At 26.9% G+C, this 25,682-nt stretch overlaps 2 protein-coding genes across 3 annotated transcripts; one reads left to right on the top strand and one right to left on the bottom strand.

Moving 5' to 3' along the window:
• Positions 1 to 414: 414 nt before the first annotated feature.
• LOC105839151 (odorant receptor Or2) lies at positions 415 to 11,846 on the top strand. The gene is made up of 6 exons (XM_012685244.2): positions 415 to 927; positions 3,269 to 3,641; positions 5,507 to 5,887; positions 8,609 to 8,810; positions 9,953 to 10,108; positions 11,738 to 11,846. The coding sequence occupies exons 1-6, from the start codon at positions 906 to 908 to the stop codon at positions 11,783 to 11,785; spliced, it is 1,182 nt and encodes a 393-aa protein (XP_012540698.1). The 5' UTR covers positions 415 to 905; the 3' UTR covers positions 11,786 to 11,846.
• Positions 11,847 to 15,225: 3,379 nt separating this feature from the next.
• LOC105836399 (cilia- and flagella-associated protein 58) lies at positions 15,226 to 25,682 on the bottom strand. Of its 2 annotated transcripts, none has more exons than XM_012680400.3 (12): positions 25,165 to 25,680; positions 24,792 to 24,878; positions 24,069 to 24,197; positions 23,694 to 23,926; positions 22,171 to 22,447; positions 21,654 to 21,886; positions 21,145 to 21,556; positions 19,148 to 19,418; positions 18,703 to 18,962; positions 17,661 to 17,915; positions 16,215 to 16,439; positions 15,226 to 15,531 (listed from the first exon to the last, which is right to left on the bottom strand). In XM_012680400.3, the coding sequence occupies exons 1-12, from the start codon at positions 25,198 to 25,200 to the stop codon at positions 15,253 to 15,255; spliced, it is 2,697 nt and encodes an 898-aa protein (XP_012535854.1). In that variant the 5' UTR covers positions 25,201 to 25,680; the 3' UTR covers positions 15,226 to 15,252. The 2 variants fall into 2 exon arrangements, with proteins under 2 accessions (XP_012535854.1, XP_036140535.1); XM_036284642.1 differs by having other exon boundaries at positions 15,253 to 15,531; positions 24,792 to 24,953; positions 25,165 to 25,682.

The raw sequence follows: 25,682 nt of genomic DNA on the forward strand, positions 1-25,682 counted from the left end.
AAAAATTCAAGATATTAGTTGAAAGGCGCAGCACTGAAAAAATGAGATGACCAAACGACACGGTATTTCAAGAACCAATAGTCTAAAATCAAAAAATAAAATGACTTTTGGCTTGACTTTTGACTGTAGCATCGTTAATTCTTTGAAGTTCTGTCTGAAATTTTGATAGTGTATTCTTGAAATGTTGTACAATCAAAATATGTAATAAAAAAATCGATTTTTTGAAAATTTTACACAAGAATGTATTCTTTAATTATAATGTACATATTTGATTAATTATGTAATAATTTAATGTATATTTATGTATATATACAATGCATAACATATATATTACCTTTAAAATTTAGCACATTTTATATTGTAATGAAATGACATATTTCTAAAAAAATATGACTTTGTAATCCGTGTATATATAAATTAATTAAAATGTACAAATATGCAAATTAATTAAAAACCAAAGAAGATATATGGTGAAAAAATGTAAAAAAAGATTTATTTAAATTGATTTATTTAAATAATTGTTAATGTTGTAACTTGCGAGAATTTTAAATGCCTGTATGAAAGTATATTTCTTATCGTGGGAACATGGCAATATGTTAGAATTTATCAGGAGGAGTAAAATTCTACAATTATATCAAATGACATCGTTATAATTACAACTCTAATACTGGTAGTAAGATATCGACTAAATGCGACAACGTCAAGTTATTAATTTTAATTCGCTTACGGACAGGTCTGTTATAAGCGTTTATTTGTAGTACTTTACGATCCTTTGTCGCGTGCACATTGCTATATGTTTTAACACAAATTGTAGTTATTTGATTCCATTTGTTATATACGTTAAATTATAAAGCGATCAAAGAAGGCATTTTATTTAGCTTATCGGAAAAATACAGAATTGCGTAATGGTATACGAGAAAAAAATGGGTAGGTTTATAAAAAGTACTTTTTACAAAATGGTCCTTTTTTAAATAAATAACCAATTATTTTTAAAAGAAAGACAATCTTTTTGTAAAAATATATTCGAAGTGTTTATTAAAATTTTATTAAAAAATTCTTTGAGGGTTCTCCGATTTTTCAGGAATTTTATTCAAAATTCGAAATATATAATTAAAAAAAGTTTTACTGCAGCTTTAAAATAATTTTTTCTTATTATAAACAGTTTTTAATGTTTTACAATTATAAAGTTACAAAGAAAAGTTACTTAAGTTTGAAATACTATATTTAAGAAAACATTACAAAAAGAAATAGTGTGAATTAAATAGCATATAACGATCTGTCTGCACAGAAAAATGCAGAATTTGATAGGTAATAAAATGCATTCCATACATATAAAATGTAATTTTGAAATTTTTCTGAAAACTTTATGCAATGGTCAGTGCTAACTAAAATTTTGTGATATAAAATGTTACAATTAAAAGATTTCTAAAGTCTAACACATTCATTAAATTTGAAAACATCCAAGCAAGAGAAAAAGTCATCATAATACACTAAAATAGTTATTAAAGGATGATTATTTTAGAACGATTAAAAGTAATTTTTCGACACACATTTATTTTTATATTGTTTTAATATTATTGTGACTTATTGTTCTTGGGTATGACTTTATATGAATGTACTCATCAGAGCAATAGAAATACAATTACATGTGTTTTGTACAATTTCATTATAAAATAATAAAAACCGTACTAATGGATTAGATAGTACAATTTATAGCATGTTAAATAGCATTTGCTGTAAAACTTTATGTTTAACTTTACATTTTTTTAATTAAAAAAATTTATTATTATTATTTCTTTAAAGAAATAATAAAGAAAAGACGATGAATGTTATCCAAATATGAACCTCAAATTATATTTTAGGTATTGAAATATAAATACAAGGACGTTACACATTTTAAATGTTAGGGTAAAAATTTTGAACATTTTACTATTTCAAAACTGTTTTATATATGAAATGTTGCATGAATTCTAAACAATTTTAAAAACACATATAAGCTAAACTGGCCTTAAATATGAATCAATATCCTTTCGCTCCATGTTTTATTTTAATTATTTTATTAATAAATTGTTATTTAAATTTAACGTGTCGTATAATAACAAAAAATTTTTTTTTATTCATAATGTTACTAGATTTACTCTTTCAAGCTAAAGAACATTAATGCGAAATTTTGAAACTCGAACATGTCCGGTCTCCCTTATAATTATTGCTATGTCTAGTATAAATAGTATAACGCGATTATTTGATACACAAAGAGAACGATTTCTTTGAATAGTTTTCTTTTATTTGTTTGGATTCATTAATTTTATTTATACAATTTAATTTTATATGAAATATTATATCTTTATTGTATAAAAAATGTCTTGTTTTGTTTTATTAAAGAAATTCAACATTATTATTATTAGTTGGGGTGTGGCTCGCAATATTTCATTATATAAAATATTATTGAGTAAAATAAAATATATCTTTGAAAAAAATAGCTAAAAATATATTTGATTAAAGTAATGGAATTGTTTCTTTCACTTCATATATTTGATTTAGAACAAACATTAATCTTAATTGCAACATTATCCCCATGTCCAACCCATGGCGTGCGTAAATGAGTAGTTTTTTGATCATCCGTTGCGGCCCGTCATCCCACCCGAGGCAGCCACTTTCTTCTGTAAGATGCGCGCACTTGAGAGATAAAAGAAACTTTATCGACCGGTCCAAACAAATAGTTCTCGACGTGGAAACACTTCTGTAAAAACACTTAATCCATCCTTTTCAAGGCAATCAGAGCATTTAAAGGGCGGTAGAATATACTAACACCAGCCGAAGTGGTCGCTGGCACGATCCTCAGTCAATCAGCTCTCGGCAAAAGTTTCATTTTCACTTATAGTTCTCATTGACGCGAGAACTATAAGTGAAATTGACTAATAAATTTAATTAGTCAAATAAAAACATTTATTGAATATTAAAAAATGATTTTATTGTAAATATATATATATATTTATAATAAAATCATGTAATGTTTCACTCTAGGAAATTTAGAGAGTAACTAAAAATAATCTGTAAGAAACAAGATTTATATTTGTGACAATGATACATATTATTTAAAAAATAAAAAATAATTGTTTTTTATTATTTCAAATGAATAATTTTGTTTGACTATTCCAAAGTATATATTTCTTATTTTTAATAAATTTGATTAAATCTAAAGAAATATTTCTCTTTGTGTAGAAATTATTTTTTAATAAATAAGGAAATTTATTACTTTTGATTATAGCAATTACAGAAATGCGAATGCTCTCTCGCCATTTCTTTGCATATACCATTGGTGGTTTGTGGCGACCAATCGAATGGTCTTCGAAATACTCCAAGTCATTATATAATGTATTTACGTTCTTTACGATGTATTTATTTACGTATTTACTGCTAACCCACGGCCTGCATATCATCTTTGTTGTCGACAACTTGGAAAGCTTGATCTCAAGTTCTTCTGTTTTCTTCTCATTTGTCGGCCTTATGTGCAAAGCAACTACTGTTGTAGTCCGTCGCGATCGGATTATCAATTTACTTGAAATAATACAAGAAGAACCTTGCAAAGTTTGTGATGAGGATGAGATTGATATCCAGATGAAATTTGATCGTTTACTTGGGTTTGTATATTGAAATGTTGTTGCGACTTTCGTCAATATCAGTAATCAATAAATGAAACGACAATATCATATTTGATGCAGAACAAAAAAAAACAACAAATTATCTTAAAAAGTATTCATTTATTTAAAAGTGTTTCAAACAAAAAAAATATATATGTATAATTTAACTAATAAATTGATTAAAGGCTCCACGAATTCAATTCAATGTAAAAAATGTTGTCAATTAGAGCCAGCACTGAATTTACACGTGTAAATTAAGTAACAGTTTTAAGACAATTATTTCATTTTTTTACATTCAATAATGTTAAAACAACAATAATTATAAATTGTTATCTAATCTTCTAAGAAATTGGTGATTGGCAAAAATAAAATTTAATTATAAATTTAACTGATCATGACCATTCTGTCTTAAATAACAAAAGTAAACAGTTTATTTTAAATGCATTGAAGAGAATTCAAATGTGAATCAAAACGTCTGCATACTATATGTATTCACTATATGTACTATAGTGTTCAGATAACCTCTTTGTCATTGTTTAAAAAAATCCTTTTTTAACCCTTTGTACTTTTGAGTACTTTTCAAGTTATATAAGGCTTACAATATCGCCGACTTTAATTAGCATCTTTTCAAAGCTCAAATAAATATTACTAGCTAATAAATTTTTTTAGTTTTACTATATTTATTTGAAACATTTTTTTCAATTACCAATGAAAACAAATACTTTCTAAGATTAGCTGTTTTAAAACTTTTACTCTGCGCATTGTATATATCATGTATATACAGTCACACTAATTATTTGGATACAGAATATTGAGTTTATTTTATGCTACAAATTTACAAAATTAGAAGATAAGGTACTATGATTTAGATTTACATTTTGTACAATAACTTTGTTAATAATTAATATTTTAAATTAAATACTTAATGACAACATATGTCAGTATGTTGTTTCATCGATTCTATAGACTTAAAGTCGTGAAATAATTTTACTTAAAATGTTATATGGCTTGTATTAACGTTTCTAAGGATGTTAGCAGGCTTTTTTTGTCATTTTGTTTTTATTTTATATACATATTATTATTATATACATAACAATATATACATATTGTTCTAATAATGAAGATAAAATAATTAAAAAGCGCGTTAATATCTTTATGAGCGCATTCTAAATATGAACCTATCAACTTCACCCCCCGGTAGAGGGCTACAAAAAGGACCACTTTCGGTACACATGTAACAAAAAGTATTATAATACGCAACAATACGATAACACAAAGTCTGATTGTATTACCAAATCGTAATAAATATAATTGTTAGTTTTTTAGTTTATTTTGATTGTTTACAGAACATAATAAAAATCTAAAAACTTAAACAAAACTTTAAAAAATATGAAACATAAAGATATATGCTACGCAATACATCAATCTAAAAAAAAATTTCCATTAAAAATACATACAAAGTTGGTTTCAATTTATAGTTAAGTAATTGCGATTTTTGCGATCAATTTTAGATAAAGTGTAAATGTTTTTTTTAACAAAATCTTATTATTAGATATGACTCAGACTAATTAAATTGTTAAGTAATTTTGATTAATATTCAAAAATTTTTAATAAAGCGTAAACGTCGATTTTTTAAATAAGTCTTGGATTAAATCTAAATGAATTTCAAATATAGTTTGGATTATACAATCCAAATAGATTGTATAATCTAAACTATATTTGACTATAATTTCGACACAATGTTTTTGCGACAACTGATAAAATTTAAATTGATCTATTAAACGTTTTATTACTAGACGACTATGCATTATATTAAATTATATTATGTATTAAACAGATATATTTGTTATGTTTTTAAACTGTAGATTATATTCCATGCCTTATATAATCTTATGTGCAATCTCGGCGGTGGGCACTTTGATTGGATGTATAATATATATGATGGAAGGCGTAATACCTATTGGAACTACATGGGTACCTTGGGACTGTACTTCGCCTTTTATATTCTATCTTACATCTCTCCAAGTAGTTGCAGCTTTAATGTTAGCCATATTTGTAAACATTGGATCAGAAACTACGATATTAGGATTTTGCTTACAAACATGTGCACAATTTGAAATTCTGAAGCATCGCCTTCAGAGAATGATGAAAAATAATAAAAACAATCCGATGAGTTCATTGAATAATGCATTAAATAGAACAAGCAGAATATCGGAACACGTTTTCTATCATCTATGTATAATCAGGTTTGTCAAACAGATAAAAATTACTTTTAATCTGTCAAAAATATAAAATGCAAAATAATACTTAATCTCTACAAATATATATATACATGTAAAGAGAAGATGGTGGTATTATGCCATAAGGCCACTGTAGACAATATGATCAATCGTATTATCTTCGTTATTAACTGACGAATTCTAATAATTACTTATGGAATCATTTGTTTAGTAGTCTGCCGTTATGAAGTGGTACTCATATAAAAATACACAGAATCCAACGTTTGTTATAAAGCAATTTTACTTTTAATTTCAAATTTTTAAGGTCAAACTTTTTTTAAGTTTCGAACTTTTTTAAGGTACATTTTAACATTTAACTATACATACTTCCTCATTTTTTTAAAACTTAGACGCATTATCATCCAAATGTATGTACACTTAAGTATTTTTTGTTATTTAATTTTTTATTTGGTTGTACACATTTCGAGTTATACAAAGTTAAATGACATAGAATTTTGTTAATATAGCCACCTAAGCATGCTAGTAATATGGTCACTTTTGATCGTCTCTATACCAAAAAAATTTTTTGATATATTGTCACTCTACTGTTAACTAATAATTTGTATCACGTATAAATTATTATCGCGACAGAAAGAAAAGATTATGTATAAACCAAAAAATCCTACCTTTATTAATCCTCAGGGTACACTATAAAAAAGTTACAATTAGTAATTTCAAGTACAAACTTGAATTAGCGTAACCTACAAGCACCCTATAAGCACATAATATTATTTAATATTTCATATATATTCTTAGAATATTAAATGTACACTTAATATTCTAAGAATATACTTAAAATATTACTTGATATTAAATAACATTATGCGCTTTTAAAGAAACTTTGTCGGCTCATATCTCCGAATAAATTCAATCAATCTCAACATTTTTTTTAAATCTTCTGCACTAAATAATAAAATTTTGCATTAAACTTTATGAAAAAACAATTAAAATCATTTTTATGCCAAATTTGATTTTATCTAATCCAGCAGTTTTGTGACGTTCCGTACAAACTGGGTGAAAAATACGCGAATGCAGAATTTTAATGCTTGCTCTTCAGCTCCTAAGAACACACTGGCTCTGCCAAGCGGTGGATTAATACTTGGAATCTCAAAGTCCTCCTCCTCTCCGCATCCGGCTCCCCCACCCTTCTTCGTTTAAAAACAGCACGCATTTCAAAATTTACTTGGGTTACGCCAGATAATACCCTAAAGTTTAAGTAAATCTATCTATTTTTATCTCTTTTATCTCACAATTATGCTACATTTTTTTTCTAACCTAGCAATTTATTTTTATTTAAATATATAATTTTGTAACAAAATATTGTAACTCTTTTAAAGAAAATTAATTTTTTACGTTTATTTTTGTGGTGACCATAATATTATCATTCCTTTTTTTTCTTTGACCCATTATACAGTGTTGTTACATTTTTATAAATAATATAGTAATATGTAATATAGTAAATATTTGATAACTTTGAATCTAAAATCTAATGAACAACACTTTAATAAATATAAGCGTCAAGTATTAATTTAAAATATTAATAATTAACATAATTATTGTATAAAATGTAAATGGGTAGCCATATTATCATCTTCTCTTCTACATGTATATATACTATATACAAAGGTATTATAAAATTACTGTTTTATTTCACGAACAGATTCTGTGGAACATTCTAAGGCAAAAAGTCTTATGTAAAAATGTCAAAGCTATAATAATTTTGAAATAGAAAGCGCTCAAAGTAGACCAACCATTTTGTAAAAAGACGCGTCAGATACCTGTTATAGTAAAAGTGCCTTTATACAACATGGGATCTTTTTACATATTGATATAATATAACTTCACATACAATATAATAAGTTAATTTCTTTAAAGTCTTTATTTTTCTCTGTATTTGTTTAATAAGTTTAATTCATTAAACGTAAAAATTAATGTCATATTTGCATAATTAAACAACTGCAATCAATTAATTGAATTGTTGAGTTTGTTATATAAAGTGCGTCAGAAGTTAGAGAATAATGTTTCTGATATTACAAATGTATTCAAATAATGCGAATCAATAAAAAAAATTATGATAAACTAGAAAAAATAATTATTAAAATGATAATATTTTTCTGCTTCAATAATTTCACAAAACATTCAATACGTAAAATCAATAAAATTTTACAAAATCTGTCAATAAAAGTGAAAATTTTGGACATTTTGGAACGATAATTTTGGAACACTCTGTACACAAATGTGTGTGTGTGTGTGTGTGTGTGTGTAATAAATTATTTTCTGTACATTTGCATATATTTTGTAATTCCAAGATAAACAAGTAAACCATTTTCTTACTAATAACATAAGTAATGTATTTTCTAGACATTATTTTGTCCATCTTCTATAATTCACATAGACTATAGTAATAATTTTTTTTCTAATTTCTTTTTCAACTAATGTACTATTCATTTAAAAAAAAAGAGTGATACATTTAGTCTAATGTTTATATATTTAAAGCACTGAAAATGTAAATAGACCAAATTCAGTTTCGAAAAAATTTGGAGGTACACATTTTGCATCTCCAAATCCTGTATAATTTTAATTGTTATTTCCAGAAATTTAATTTATGTGATTTGGTTTATTTGTATTTCCAGCACTTTAATTTTAATGTAATATACAATTTGTACTATAATATGTAAATATTTATAGACTTGCTAAAACGATCAATGATGTATTCAGTCCAATCATCTTCGTTCAATTTTTCGTCAGTATATTGTTACTTTGTTCAGTTATATACCGTCTGTCTTCTCAAATGGTAATAGCGGATTTGGCTTCGTTATCTACTTACACAATTATTCTGTTTATACAGATTTTTTATTATTGTTGGGGTGGAAACGAAGTTATGCTTAAGGTAGTTATGATTTAAGGTAATCTATAAAGATACGTACATAGAGTATCTTATTTTATTTTTGACAGGCAAATATCTTGAAAAATATGGAAAACTATACTAAAAAATGTAAATAAATGTAAAAAATAGCTAACTGTCAAGACTGTCAAAATTGTCGGCGCGCAGTTTATATTAAATTAATAGAAAAATTATATTTATCACCAAGATTCGATGCAGACCATATAGGTAATTTACTTAATTGATAATGTTACACCACTGCAGTCGTTTCTTTCACACACACTCACGCGCTACGCATCCTCCTCGGCAGGAGACCAGCGCTAAATTCAAACTTTTGTTTTATTTACAAAGACTCGTTGTTAATCAAATTCTTCCGGCAATCGATCTATCGATAATATCAATCGGTCCATCAACTGACTCGCATCGTAAAGAGAGCAACAAATGACTGCATGCAACAATGTGCTTAAAACATTTATTGGTTGGAGAATTAATTTACTATTATTGTATATTAAGTACGTTGCACATACTATTTTCTGTTACAAATGCGTAAAAAGTGGCGGAGGCGAAAGTGGGAGAGAAAGCTGGGGGTTTGCAGCAAACAAAGTCCCCCCAAAATAAGAAAAAAAGACTTTAAATAATACTTGTAATAAATTAAATAAATTTATATTTAATAATTTATTTTAATTTTTGTAGCAAAGGATTTTCCGTAGTCTCTTTCGCAATTTAATCCTTTGCGTCACAGTGATGTCACTAAGGCATCACCTACTGTCTAAGTATTTTCGGTCAAGTAATCAGATATTTCACGTATTCTTATTGTAAATTTGGTACCGTTAGAATGCTAAGACGTTCCTACGTATAATATAATTACTGTCAAAAATATGTAAAATTAATGGTTTTTTAAAATAAATATACATTGTAAAATTGTGTTACTTCTAGGTAAAGAAATTTATCTGCAAAAAATTTTAATTACAAACCTATATTTAACATTTGTAAATTTTTCTCTGAAACATGTTTCCATGTTACATATTTTTTTAAACATTTGCCTGTTTAAAATAAAATTGATCATCTTGCATATGAATAAAAAATAACGTTATGCAAAGCATATCATCATAGAGTTAGTGACAGTTCAATTATTTTTATTTATATAGAGTGTTGAATTGGGCCAAGAAATATATCATATGGATTGGATTTCCATGGCAAAAAGTGAACAAAAGGACTTATTGATGATTATGAAGCGTAGCACAAAACCTATCCGATTTACTAGCAGTTTTTTGGTGACAATGTCTCTGGAATCTTATGGCAATGTCAGTATTAAAATTTAACATTAGAACTATCGATTAATTTTTACTTTCTAATTGTAATAAATGTTTTATTGATGTATTCATTGATACGCTGTACTGTACCTATAACTGTGACTATTTATTGTTTTTTAATGATTTCGATTAAGAGGGGAGTACTTCCGCTGATTAAGAAATCCGTGTATTATTGAAAATATATATTAGTGATTAATATAAAAGTTATAAGTATAGCTAAAACGTGATTAATAAGGACATAAAGTTTATGTTTGGTGCATAACTGCATGATTTGTAAAAACAAACTCTTTCTCACTATTCTAAAATATTGAAGCACTAATAGAAGCTGATTTTTGAGCACATAACAATGCATAATTAACTCTTAAACGGTAACGTTGAAGTCGGATCCGACTCCATATGAAGGAGTTCTGACGTGATTAAGAACTCAGGAACATATCACTTACCTGAATGCCTTTAACGCTAACAATGATAACTAATAAATAAACTAAAGATAGATTAGTCAAGATCACATAATCCTCAGAAAAATGCATGCGCACTACGAAATAAATAAAGCTGAAATAATTAAATGTTAGAGCCGACCTCAACGTTACCATTTGAGGATTAATATATTTTGCAGCATAATGTCATTTTTTCACATATTTTGCATAATGTGTCTAAAGTGCAGTATTTCTTTTTTATAATATATCATAATTTTTCAAGTTTAATTGTAAAAGGAATACAGTAAATTAGAAAAAATTTTGTGGTACAAAACTAATCGTCATAAAACTTGACATGGACATAGTATGAGGCCAATATAAAGAAATCTAATCAAAATCCATTACTAATTGTCCATTTCATCAAACAGTATAAAGTAGACATATTGCCTTATTTATGTATTTTAACCAAGATCCTATCATTTAGCCAGTCGATTTTGATTAGATTTCTTTATATTTCATCTCATACTATGTCTACGTTAAGTTTTATGACGATTAGTTTGTACCTCAAAATTTTTCCAATTTGCCATACTTTTTTAAATTTTTATTTTAAAAAGATCCTAAAACCAATTACTAATGCTTCTTATTAGAAGATATCTTTGAATTGGCTTTACAGAATTCTAAATTCTTTTAAATTATCAAAGTACGTATAAAATAAAAAAGCTAATTTTTTTAAATTTATAAGTGTTAAATTTTTTGTTATTAAAATAAAATTGCCTTTTATTTTTTGCATTTTTGTATAAATTTTGGTTTTGTAAAACAATTTTTAACTTTTCTGCAAAGCCAATGCAATTTATTATATAAATAGTTAAAAATGAGAAATTTTATTGTGCCTTTCAACACAATCAATTAAATTATTATTCGGGATTTGATCTCATCTTAAAGATTACGATCCAAGGAAGAATAGACGGCGGTTAGCTTAAGACACTGGTCCACAATTGGCACTCCAATACTTTATTTTCTGTAGTAATACACTTGTGTTAACTGTTTGTGCCGTGTCATAATTATCACTCGCCTTCGGCTTGTGTGTCTATTCCTTGCATTCGTGCTGAAACAGTTTTTCCGCCTTTTAACTTCTTGTTATACAATATAATATACTATAACCTATTTTATTTTACATTATTTTAAACTTCATTTTATTTTACAGCTTCTGAAGGCAGCTTTCTCCGCTTTTAACCTTATGCAACAATTATAAAGTACCTTTGGCAGTAAACTTTGTATATGGTAATACTATAAATAAATCGCTTGTCACAGTATATCATACTTCAATACCTTTTTATTGCTGGCATGTGTTGTTAATAATATACAAATTGTTGCAAAATTTGTGAATCAAAATACAGCAAAAAAGTGTTTAAAAAATTAAGTGAAATAATTAGTTGTTGATTTTCAATTACTAATGCTATCATTCGTACGAATCAATATAGTTTGTCATTGGTCTACTTTAAATAATTATATTTCAAAACTATTATTTAAAATAAAAAATTTTATAAATAATAATTTTACTTAAACAATAATGAGTTGAGTATCAGACTGATAAATATTTAATCATGAAAAGAAAATGCCATTTTTCATTATGGAGAAAAGAAAAAAAACAGAGAACACGATAAAAATGGGAGAAATTAGTCTATTTTAAGTACTGTGTAATTAATTGTGAATTACAAAGTAACGATCAAGATTTCACATCGCACAAATTCGGAGCGTTCAATCCGTTAGATTTGACATTTCGTCTCGCGAACAATAAAAACGAGATCTTAGTAGTCGCAGTGCATAATGTCGTACGAATAATGTAATAAAGTAATAAATATTACATAATTAATAAAGGGAGTTTCTGCATAAACTCACAATCGAGCGTTATGATGAAAATAAACGTACAGATGTGCATCCGTCTCTTTCGATTACTTCTGTCGATACTTTCTATCGATATCTTATTATAAATTTTTTAAAAACGTTGGCTAGCTGCAGAATTGGAAATTTCAGAATCTTAAAAGTTTTACTATTATATAGCAACAAACAATGCTTTAAACATTTTTTACATGATAAATGAGCCATTAGCCTATAGAGAGACTATATTATGAAATTATTATACAGAGTCTAAACATTTTCGACGCAGTGCTTGCATAGAGATAGAACGGACTAAACTGACAAGGGAACCTCGCGAACTCGAAAATTCAGATTTTAATAAAACTTGGCATAAATGTAGAGAAAGTGAATACATGAATTTAGAAATTTTTAGTTGTTGCCCAAAAACGGTTTGAAGGAGTAAAACCACCTCTTCAAAGTTGAGACATTTTTGCGGTTTTTCAATATATCTCCTAAATTAAACAAAATATAAAAAAATGTTTCATACAAAAGTTTTACAGTATAAATACCTTTATTTAACTATGCTATTTACTTAAAAAAAACTTTTTTATAAAAAAATTATTTTTTTTTCCCGAAAAATAAATAGCGTAGTTAAATGGAGGTATTTATGCTGTAAAACTTTTGTATGAAACATTTTTTAATATTTTGTTTAGTTTACGAGATATATCAAAAAACCGCAAAAATGTCTCAACATTGAAGGGTGGTTTTACGCCTTCAAACCGTTTTTGGGCATCAACTAATAATTTCTAAATTCATGTATTCATTCCCTCCACATTTATGCCAAATTTTATTAAAATCAGAATATACTGGTTCTCGTGAGGTTCGCTTGTCAGAGTATTGTAGAAATTTATTATTTTACGCAATTGTCAGCCTATTGCAAAAATTGCGGAAAATAATGAATTTTTACAATACACAGAGTGTTGTAAAAAATAATTAATGCAATAGGCTGACAATTGCAAAAAATATCGAATTTTTACAATACACAGAGTGTTGTAAAAAATAATTTCTGCAATAGGCTGACAATTGCAGAAAATATCGAATTTTTACAATACACAGAGTGTTGTAAAAAATAATTTCTGCAATAGGCTGACAATTGCAGAAAATATTGAATTTTTACAATACACAGAGTGTTGTAAAAAATAATTTCTGCAATAGGCTGACAATTGCAGAAAATATCGAATTTTTACAATACACAGAGTGTTGTAAAAAATAATTTCTGCAATAGGCTGACAATTGCAGAAAATATCGAATTTTTACAATACACAGAGTGTTGTAAAAAATAATTTCTGCAATAGGCTGACAATTGCAGAAAATATCGAATTTTTACAATACACAGAGTGTTGCAAAAAATAATTTCTGCAATAGGCTGACAATTGCAGAAAATATCGAATTTTTACAATACACAGAGTGTTGTAAAAAATAATTTCTGCAATAGGCTGACAATTGCAGAAAATATCGAATTTTTACAATACACAGAGTGTTGCAAAAAATAATTAATGCAATAGGCTGACAATTGCAGAAAATATCGAATTTTTACAATACACAGAGTGTTGTAAAAAATAATTTCTGCAGTAGGCTGACAATTGCAGAAAATATCGAATTTTTACAATACACAGAGTGTTGTAAAAAATAATTTCTGCAATAGGCTGACAATTGCAGAAAATATCGAATTTTTACAATACACAGAGTATTGTAAAAAATAATTAATGCAATAGGCTGACAATTGCAGAAAATATCGAATTTTTACAATACACAGAGTGTCGTAAAAAATAATTAATGCAATAGGCTGACAATTGTAGAAAATATCGAATTTTTACAATACACAGAGTGTTGCAAAAAATAATTAATGCAATAGGCTGACAATTGCAGAAAATATCGAATTTTTACAATACACAGAGTGTTGTAAAAAATAATTAATGCAATAGGCTGACAATTGCAGAAAATATCGAATTTTTACAATACACAGAGTGTTGTAAAAAATAATTTCTGCAATAGGCTGACAATTGCAGAAAATATCGAATTTTTACAATACACAGAGTGTTGTAAAAAATAATTTCTGCAATAGGCTGACAATTGCAGAAAATATCGAATTTTTACAATACACAGAGTGTTGTAAAAAATAATTTCTGCAATAGGCTGACAATTGCAGAAAATATCGAATTTTTACAATACACAGAGGATTGTAAAAAATAATTTCTGCAATAGGCTGACCATTGCGGAAAATAATTATTGAATTTTTACAATACACAGAGGATTGTAAAAAATAATTTCTGCAATAGGCTGACCATTGCGGAAAATAATTATTGAATTTTTACAATACACAGAGGATTGTAAAAAATTATTTCTGCAATAGACTGACAATTGCGGAAAATAATGAATTTTTACAATACTCTGACAAGGGAACCTCATGAGAATCCGTAAATTCTGATTTTAATGAAACTTGGCATAAATGTAGAGGGGGGTGAATACATGAATTTAGAAATTTTTAGTTTGTGCCCAAAAACGGTTTGAAGGGGTAAAACCACCCTTCAAAATTGAGACACTTTTGGCGGTTTTTCAGGGGACAACATAAATGTTGTCCAAAAAGATTAATGTTTTAAAATATATTATATGTTTACATTATAATATGTAATATTATAATGCTGAAGAAATAAAAAAAATGAGAATCGGAAAAGACATATGTATATATGACATAAACTAAATCTAATTTAAAATCTTAGAAATTAAAACAAAATTCTAATAAAAGATTAAAACAAAATTCTACTCAAAAATTGATAAAATTAATTTTATTATATATTTGTCTTATCTACTTGCTGCGGATTCTACAATACAACAAATATTATTAGGAGTAGGTGTCGTTATCTTGAAGCCACCCCCATAAAATCTTTTATTGACTATTAAAATATCTGGGACAGTAGTTTTATACTTGGATTTCAGGCTCGCATCATTTATTTTTTGAAGCTTTCGCTTCTGTGTCTGATACATTTTTTTTAATTTGCATATCTCATTGGTCATTGTTGCCATATCTTCTTTATACTCGCCTACTTGCAACTCATACATATTTAGTTCTGCGATGAAACACTGTGAAAAAAATAAACGTTTGCAATTTTTAAAAATATCTTCATGAAATGCAGAATTAATTAAATGCAGGGATGGCAAAGCTACTTTTTAAAAATAATTAGTAACCTTTGCTCATTACCGTATAAAACAAGTTATCTTTATTGTTACTTAACAAGTTTTATTACTTTTTCCGTTACTTTTTTAATTCTAAAACAAGATTAAATAAAAAACATATTTGTAAAATATTTTTTTATTTAAAATATTAACAAATACAATAAATTTATTTTTAATTTGCAAAATCAAAAAATGTAATGAAACCAAAGAAGCCCACACAAATCTTATAAAAATTAACCCTCGGTTAAATTGACTCAAATTTTGATAAGAAATGATCCTTAACCATCTGAATAAAAATCTCAAAGCTAGTCAAATGATTAACTTTATATGCAAATGCTCGGAGATGAAAATCTATTCACTCAAATCCCTTTACATTTTAACTTTCCTATTCAACCTCTCCTATCGAATAGATAATGGTTAAATTCAAAAAGCGGTCTTGCAATTTTTGCTTACTCCTTGTTAGTACCATATACTAGTCGGAACAAAAAGTTATTATGTAACTATAGGTTCATATATAGTTTATTTCTATAGTTTAAAATTTTTTGCAATTTTCAGTTTGCTAAATTTTCCATGTAAGTTTTAATACTTACTTTGATTTTCTCCCCTCTTTTACGTAACATATTTTGAACCGTATTTAAGTTCGTCATTATTTGCAAATTCGGTTGCTTTGACAAAACATCACGAAGATTCATGTATAATTTCTCAGTACCTTTTAATTTTCTTTCTTTATCGATCATATCGGTAGACATTTTCAAAATACGTTTTTGCAGAATTTGTACCTTTTTAATAAGTTCAAAAGTGGTAGGATCTGTACCCTATTATAGAAAAAAACTATCTATAATGTCTATAATGAAATAATCGAATATTTAGAAAATAGCAATAATTTACTTGGTATAAAAAATTATTAAAATAATCAAAAATATATAAATTAACTGTTTATTGATGTTAAAGTAATTAAAAAGCTGCACTCTCATATAATCAAAAATTTGAAAATTTAGAACGTTTAAAATCATCTATTGGCAAAATTTGGAATTATTGGCCAACTCAATATATAGGAATATTAAAATAACAGTTATTTATTATATAACAGTTACTTAATAATTCTCATGTGAGGTACATTGTACATACCTAATATGGCCATGTATTCAGTTTGATTCAGCGAAAGTGATACTATTCAGATCAGTGATTAAAAATTAACTTTTTGACAGTTAGAGGTTAAAATAATGCCTCATAGTAAATAAACAGTTTTATATTTAACGAATGGTTGTATACATATTTTTTTCCATTTTAAACCTGGCTCTAATTTTTCAATTTTATATTTATCAAAAAATTTTAAAAATCCCCAAAACTTAGGTGAGCTATATTGGGTACAGTGATGCTATTTCGTAACCACTTACCGACAACTATCGATGTCGTTAAGTATCTTTGCGCACGTATTTTGTTATATAAAAAAATATGCGCAACGACACTTAACGACATCAATAGTTGTTGGTAAGTGGTTACAGAATAGCGGTCCAAGTACCTTACTTTTAAAAGTGATGTAAATCAATGATAGATTCATGAAATTTGGAAAAAAGAAAAGTGTGAATTAAGTGTCATATTAAATATTACCCTAATAACAAAATACATTAGCAGTGTATTGGCGAAATATTGGTTATGTTAGGAATGCATTAAGCCAATATTTTCCAAATGTTTTCCAATGTAATCCCAATATTGATAATAAAATATTGATTTTAAATTAGGATGCAATTAATATACAATATGAAAAACTAAATAATCTAACATTGGCCCAATGTTGAAATAATATTGATGCTTAGACAAATTAACTAAATAAGATAAAGCGTTCACTTTACTTTGCAAATTGTACCTACATTTTTTGTTTTCTCTAGTTTTTAAAGATACCCTGTATATTGTGTTTTATATAAAAGTTTATTCATATAAAAAGTATATAAATTTTTGTCACACAATTTAAAAAAATAATATTTCTATCTTCTAATATGCAGTCTTTTAAATTCCAGTTTAAAAAAAAAACTTACTTCGAGCTTCCGCCATCTATGTATGTTCAATGGAGTTTGAATTTCCTCCTCAAGTGCAGTAACTTTAAGTTTTTCTTTTGCCAGGTTACGGTTTAAATGAAAAACTTCTTGGCGCAAATCGTTAATATTGGAAATATTCTTCGCAAGCAACATTTTCTCAGTTCTAAGTCTTTTCACCTCAAACTTGAGTAATCGAATGTCTTCTAATTTTTGATTATATTGCATCTCTCCACATTGTAATGTTCTATTTAAGACCTACGCAGCATGTAAGTGTAAGTATAAGATAGTTTAAACGTTTAAAAGCAGTTAATTATATCTGAAATTATGAGAAAAGTTTTAAACAAAACATGCCAATGTTCAGAAAATTCTACCAGATGACAATATCTGCGTGACATTGAAATAATCTGACAAGATGACTTTAAAAACATACATGACTACCTCAATTTTTTATTAGAGATTTTAATAATGGATGTCGAGACTTTTTAAAAATACTATGATAATGTCGTATTTCGAATTTTTAATGCAGAAAATAAAAGTTTAAAGTTGACTTGCTGACAGTTAACATGCCTTTTTAGTTCTGAAAAAGACAGTTGATACTGACCAAGTCTTTTTTAGCTTCTGAATTAAAGATGTAAATTTAATGTTATCATAGAGATTGTAATAGAAATATACAAAGTTTCCCTTTGGAAAAATACTATTGAACTTGCAAAAAAATTATTGAAATTAATATTGGAGGCGAATAATATTCCAATAATTTTTAATGGTTTTTTGCGAGTCTAATAGTATTTTTCCAAAACGGTCATTAGAATATATTATGTAACTTTATTTTTTAATAAATTAAAATAAAAATTTTTTTAATGTTATAAAATATGCTATGCATTATACCTTAAAAAAAAGAAAATTGCCAAATAAAAGATACAATAATCACAGTGGCACTAAATTTGTGTTCAACACGTCAAAATACATATAGAGATTGACTAATGGTATCAGACCACTTTCCTTTTTTGTGTGCCTGTGTAATTGTAAGATATGAGAATCAAACCTTTATTCTGCTGTATTGGAGGCCAAGTTCATCATTTCTTCGAACTAATTGAGTGCCGAGTATGTCACGTTCATTCATAACGTTATCAATATCCTTTTTTTGACGTCCGATGTCTTTATCTGCCTGTTGTATAGTCTGTCTAAGACTTTTTTCATTCTTCTTTGCTTCTTCAATTTGTTGTCGCAAATTAGATATCTCCATACGAGACGATAGTAGATCAACTTTAAGTTCTTCTTTTTCTTTTTCAACCTTTCCTAACACTATAAAATAAATAAATAAATAATATTTAAATTTGTTATAAATTTTAATTTATTTCTAATTCTATTGCTCAGATATACAGGAGCAGTTTCTTTTCTATATATAACTTTTGTCAACATATAATTTTTGTCAAAATCAATTATTAACATAAGGGTCCCCTTGTTAGTTTAAGATTGAAATAACTTACGGAATTCTTCCTTGATAAGATTGGCCTCTTTTATCGCAATATCTTCTTTTAATTGCTCAATTTGTTGACTTGTAATTTTTAATTTGCTTTTTAAATCTCGCACCTCCTCTTGCGCTTCAACCAGACTTCTGTTGCACAGATTTCGTTCGGCACGGACGACTTCGAATAAACTTTGATGTTGACGGTACTTTGTCTCGGCATCTGCCAAACTTTTTTTGTAATCTAATATCTCCATTTGCTTCTGTTTAGTCTCACTTATGTAATCATCTAGCTGTCAATATGTTATAAAACTATTTTATCGTTTGCATTACTTTATTTTGTGTAGGTACTTATTTCTTAGGATCAGTTAATAAACGTAAATTTATTAGAAACAAAAAACTTGAACATAGAAAAAGAGAGAGAGTTTACTTAAAAATATTTAATATAAAAAATATGTATATTTAATTGTAAAACATAAAATTATTCAATAATTTAAATAATTTAAAACGTGTTTAAAAAACGTTTAATAAATTGATTCTATATTATTAAATATTGTTGTAATAAGATTAATGATTTTTTGCTTATTGAGTCGTTAGTTTTGAAACACAGTTCTTAGTCTGATATTACAAATTAGATTGACTAACAATTTAATATCTTTGATGCTCTAACAATTAGCATCATAAGATTCCGTTCTTCCTTAAATCCCATAGATAAAAAGAACCGTAAACAAATTATTGTAAAAAATAAAACATAAAGTTAAAGTTAAGGCTGTGTGTTTTAAGCCCGACGAATTTGTCGGCGCGTATAGTTCGCATACAAGCGTCCAGTGTTGGTTAGTAACAGTGATATTAAATAGTTTGTAATTTTAAGTCATTCAACTTGTCGAGTTGATAATAAAAAAATTTTTGATAAATTTCAAAATATTTATTAAAAACTAAGGTTAGGGTCTCCTGCGCTTCCTCTCTCCCTTCCTCCTCCTCCTCCCTCTCTCTCTCTCTCTCTCTCTCTCTCTCTCTCTCTCTCTCTCTCTCTCTCTCTCTCTCTCTCTCTCTCTCTGTCTCTATCAATCTATTAGAAAGTTTGGATAAGCTCTTAATTATATCATACACTTTACTATAAATTTTCTTCAATCTAATATAAGATTTTATTTTTGAGTTATGATTTCAATGTTGAAAAACTTTGTTTACATTTTCTAAATTGAGAATTTCTGTAAAAATTGAATCTAAGCTAATTACGTATTATTTAAACTTATCGCAGCTATGTAATTTTCTTTTTTAAATACCAAAAAATTTCTTGAAAAAGTTGACTTTATATAATAAAAAATTACAATGTTATTGTATAAAAAAAATTAACAACAAAAATTTATTATTGGCATTCAATATATATTTTTATAGAATTTATATCTCCTTAATCAATTTTGACAAATGTCTAATAATATGTAATGAATTTTCATTATAAGTTTTAATGGATGTGTGTGTGTGTGTGTGTGTGTGTGTGTGTGTGTGTGTGTGTGTGTGTGTGTGTGTGTGTGTGTGTGTGTGTTGAAATTATTGAAAGGTAAACAAAAAGCAAAGAAACGTATAAAGAAATATATAACAGGGTAAAGTTACTATCATTGAACCATTTCTTTTACTGTACATAACAGAACATTAACATAACAGAAACTAAATAAATATATATAATAAAAAAAGCAAAGCGCAAGCGCATGAGCCTTCGCGGTTTTCTTCCAATATTGTCAACCTAGCTCTTTTCCAGCTGGATCTAGCTTTTTTCTTCTATTTAGCTTGGAAAAATGGCATTGCTATTACTTTTGACCTCGGGTAACCTGTCTACTTGTGTCACTCAAGAGCCATTTTCGACACATTTATAACAAAAAATACTATATACAACACACGCAAATCGGCATTTTACCACATGGAGATAAACGTACTCGAAAGAAATAGTCTACTTTCCTCACTCGTAACACAAATATCTATTCTCACACGCCTCGTTATACCTAATGCTTTATAAATGTTTACCTGCCGTTCTAATCCTTGCATCGCTGAGTTATATCTATCTCTTTCTTTTTCCACAACTTTCATTTGTTTCTTCATATCGTCGATAGTCTGCGTCAGTGTGTCTAACTCATGTTCGATCTTTTTTTTGCTTTGTCCGTACAGCAATAATTCATGATTCAATCGCTTAATTCGATCGTATGCGGTCTCCTTGCTCCGGGCAATGGTGTTCTTTTCTCGCAGCAGAAATTCAACACGTTGCTTATCCTCAAGCTGTTCTTTGCGACAAGTTTGAATATTATGTTCGGCATTCTTAATATTAATCAGAGCTTGCTTTAATTCGCGCTCTAATCTTAATCGCTCTGATTCTGCTTTCAATAATCGTTTGTCTATCAAATCCTTCTCATGCTTATATTTAGCACTGTCCTCCTTTGTCCTAAAATATTGTCAATTATAATTTTAATAATATAAGGACTATTTGTTCTCGTAAACAATTACTAATAATTCTTCAATATTTGATTTACTTTTATTACCTGTTAATCTCGTACTTAATATTTTTTATCTGTTTTTCTTTGTCGGATAGTTCTTTTTCGAGTTTTTCTATTTCTAAAATGGCGTTATCAAGATCTGTTTGAAGATTCATTTTCTTTTGAATAATCTTGTTTATCTCTTTTTGCATCTTCTCTTCTGTTATTTTTTGATCTTTTATTAAATTTTCTAATCTTATCATGTTATTCGTACTGGTCTCAATAGATGTGTTTGCAAACTATTTTCAATTATCAAATTTTTATCATTTTTATTAACTATTAATTATGTTAATAAATAGCATAAAGTTAAACTTACAAGTAATTTTAATCTAGAAATAGTCACTTAAGATAACTTTTAGGTAAAAATGCTGAATAGGAGAGGCCTCCCCGATGATCTTGATATATATTATCAAGATCACTTTCCTGAGTAACACTCAAAAGGTTTCATGAACACTAAATTTTGCATTTTATTATATATACAACCTTTCTTTCAGTTTCTAATAGTCTTGTATGAATATTTTACCTCAAGTTCATTTTTCTTTATGATGATTTCTTCTTGAAGTTGTCGCACCTCTGTTTCTGCCCTTTCTCGGGCTCTTTTTTCTCGCGAGATTTCATTTAGCTGCATGCTGAGAGTTTCTTGCATTTCCGTCATTCGTTGATCGGCTTCGCTACTTTTTTTTTCAAGGTCCTCTGTGTAGAGAGACATATTTTTCATGCGTTGTCGCATAGTCTCTATCTCGCCAATAAGTATTTCCTTTTCCTTCAATAGATTCTCTTTCTTTGTGCTAACGGTGGTGCTATAATTATAAAACTTTTAAGAAAGAAAGTTTACTTGGAAAATAATCGAAATCCAAACAAAACAGATTTCCAGAAGTACATTGTTGCCAATATATTCTAAGCTGTATACAATAATTTTATATATTTTGTCGTATTGTAGAATAGAGCTAATATAGATTATGTTCCGTTAGTTATAGTATGTATTATATTCCGCTTTTGATTTTAATCCATTTATGTATATGAGCTTTCAAAACACTCGTCATCAGGCGCTGTGCGCGTGATGTAAACTGTCTTTTGTTTTCCGAATGTGAGCGATTTGAACAAATCAATCTAAGCTTACCCTTACCCAATGAATCGAAAAGGCGTAGTCAATTTCTAAATATATCATTGTTTTATACAAATCTTAATACTGTATTTCTAAGGGACCATCCTAAGCAATGGGCAATTTAAATATTTTTGAAGAAAATTGAAGATGTCTAAATTTGAGAAAAATTTGATTTGTTTGTTTTTTACTAATATTAAATAAATTTTGATTTTTTTGATTGAAACTGATTTTACAAGATTAAATGGCGCAAAAAGGCTATTCGAAACCATACTTTGTTTTTTAAACAGGAACATAATAAAAACAGATTTATTCGTAATTTATTTCACATGCTATTTCGCATGTATAAAAATCAATTTAAAAGTATGAATTTACATATAAATTTATTTATTTAAAGTATAACTTAACTATACATATTTTTTTTTTACAACATCTATTGAGTTGATCTATAAAAAACATCCATAAACATCAAGTGTTCATGGATCATCACGAAATATTAGTTTTCATCAGAGTTGGAAAGTAACAAGTTACATGTAATAAATTTATAGTTACAGTTATTATGAGTTAAATTTTGATATAAATTCTTGTTGCGCTAATTCTGTTGCTCAATGTATTTATAATAAAGATTTGTATAATATTTATGATAAATTTTTATAATCTATTCAATTTAAGGTCATAAAAATATTTATGAGATATTTAAATAAATATTTCTAAAATATTTAAATAAATATTTCTAAAATATTTAAATAAATATTTTAAGTTAATATTATAAATATTTTGCAAATGTTTTATAAATATTGTGTACTATCTAGGATATTTTGCTTTTGAAATATTTTATCAGTTCGATACTTTTTGTTCCCTCTATGTATTACTATTTATTCTACATCATAATTTCATTTGGTAATGCAAGTTCTTTTAAGTATCCTTCATACAAATAGACTCACTCTTTCTCGGCTGTTAATTGTTTATTCTTTTGCTCGATTTCCAAGCTTAGCTTCTCAATATTTAAACGCAAATTCTCAATTACTTCCTGTGCATTTTGTTCACGTGTGTGTGCCGCATCAGCCAATTTCGTTGTTTTAGTAACTTCTTCTTTCAATCGAGCTATCTCGTATTCATAGGCCTCCAATGTTCTTTTAAGCTCATTTGTCTTGTATGTGTTGTCTATAATTTCATTCTGAAAAAGTATTTGGAATGTCAAATAAAATAAAGAGAAATATCAAACATAAAGAGAGGGAGGAAAAGAGGGAGGAAGGGAGGAAGAGCGAGAGACAGAGAAACTATCTTTTTTGCGCAATTTAATATTTACTTAATTTTACCTTAAACAACGTGCATTGTCCCAATAGTTCCTTCTCATTTCTGTGAGCTTTGTACAAGAATTCATAAAGTCTCGTATATTCAGCTTCAAAAGGAGCAAGTGCTTCATTGATACTCATTTCCTTCATTATCTAGATAGACAACTTCAATATATTTTTAATTCTAGAACACTAATTATGGATAGATAGAACATTAATATAAACTTTAATATAAACTTGAATCTAAACTGTCTAAACAAAACTTCAAAGTATTAACGTGTTCATAGAAGTATTGGAATAATTAATGGAAAAAACTTTAAATAGCCATTAAAAAATTAAAAAATTTTTTGAACAAATAATTCCTATTCCAATATTACCATCTTGATATTAAAAAACAAATATCTAATGTTTGCTTTTGCATTTTAAATATTTTTTGTACAATGTAAATTTGTTCATTTTTTAAATTACGTTATATATGTATATTTTAAAAATTTAATATTTTAATAATTATTTTAATTAAGCTTTATAATAGAAATAAAACAAATTAAAAAGATGTATAACAATAGTATAACAGTATAATAGTATAATTAGTAAAACTAATTATGCAAATCCTTGAAAAAAATATTCAAAAAACCATCAAAAGTTAAAAATTAAAAAATAAACCGTACAAATCTATAATGCAATAGAATATTGAGTAAATAATATAAATAAGAAAAACATTTTAATAACTTTTGCAAAGATTTTTACCCTTGCATAATCTTTCTCCAAAATACAAAACGTGTTACTTGCTGAACTTCCCTCCGAGGATGGTTGACTGCTTTCACTTCCTTCATCCTGAAAGCAGCGTTATTTTTTTATTGCATTACAGAATATTACTGCGTCCCGAAATTCACTGTTAGTGCTGAAAATCTGTAGTAAAAGTAACATAAACTATCCTATCATAGACAGTTGAATAAAAATAACATTCAGAATAAAATGCGGTTATACAAGTAACAGTATTAAATTTTTTATACTATTAAAAAATTTTCAATATAAATTTAAAGATTAATCATACAAAGCATGTTATAAAAATAGAAACAATAAATTAGTCATTAGACATTTTTCGTAAATAGTTACTTACACCGTCCAATTCAGCATTCATCTCCATATCCATCATGATGTATCGAGATTAAAATTTGTTAATAAATATTTAGATAAGTTTTACAATATTTTATGTGATATTTTCTTAAAATACTGATTTATGTTACATTTACAGTTTCTAAAAATTTATTTTTTTCTGATAATTGTAGAACTGTGAACTATTTATAAATTTGTAAATTAGTTAATTACTGTAATTCTAAATAACTCTTTATATAAATGTCTTGACAATGTAAATAGACTAAGGAATGTTTTCATGCCTCTAGGTACTGATTTTAAATTGTTGAATAGTCACTATGACAACAAGATACTACCATACTCACGTATTTACATTTACACATGTATAAAATAATCGATAGTATCTTTATAGATGCTATTTGTTTCAGCATTTTATGATTAAAACAAATTTTTATTACAGTTGTAATACTTAATAATAATATTTAATATCAGTAACATATTTGTTAATTAGTAATATTATTAACTTGAAAATTATTCACAAAA

This window comes from Monomorium pharaonis, chromosome 3 (assembly GCF_013373865.1).
Source record: "Monomorium pharaonis isolate MP-MQ-018 chromosome 3, ASM1337386v2, whole genome shotgun sequence".
Classification (NCBI taxonomy): domain Eukaryota; kingdom Metazoa; phylum Arthropoda; class Insecta; order Hymenoptera; family Formicidae; genus Monomorium; species Monomorium pharaonis.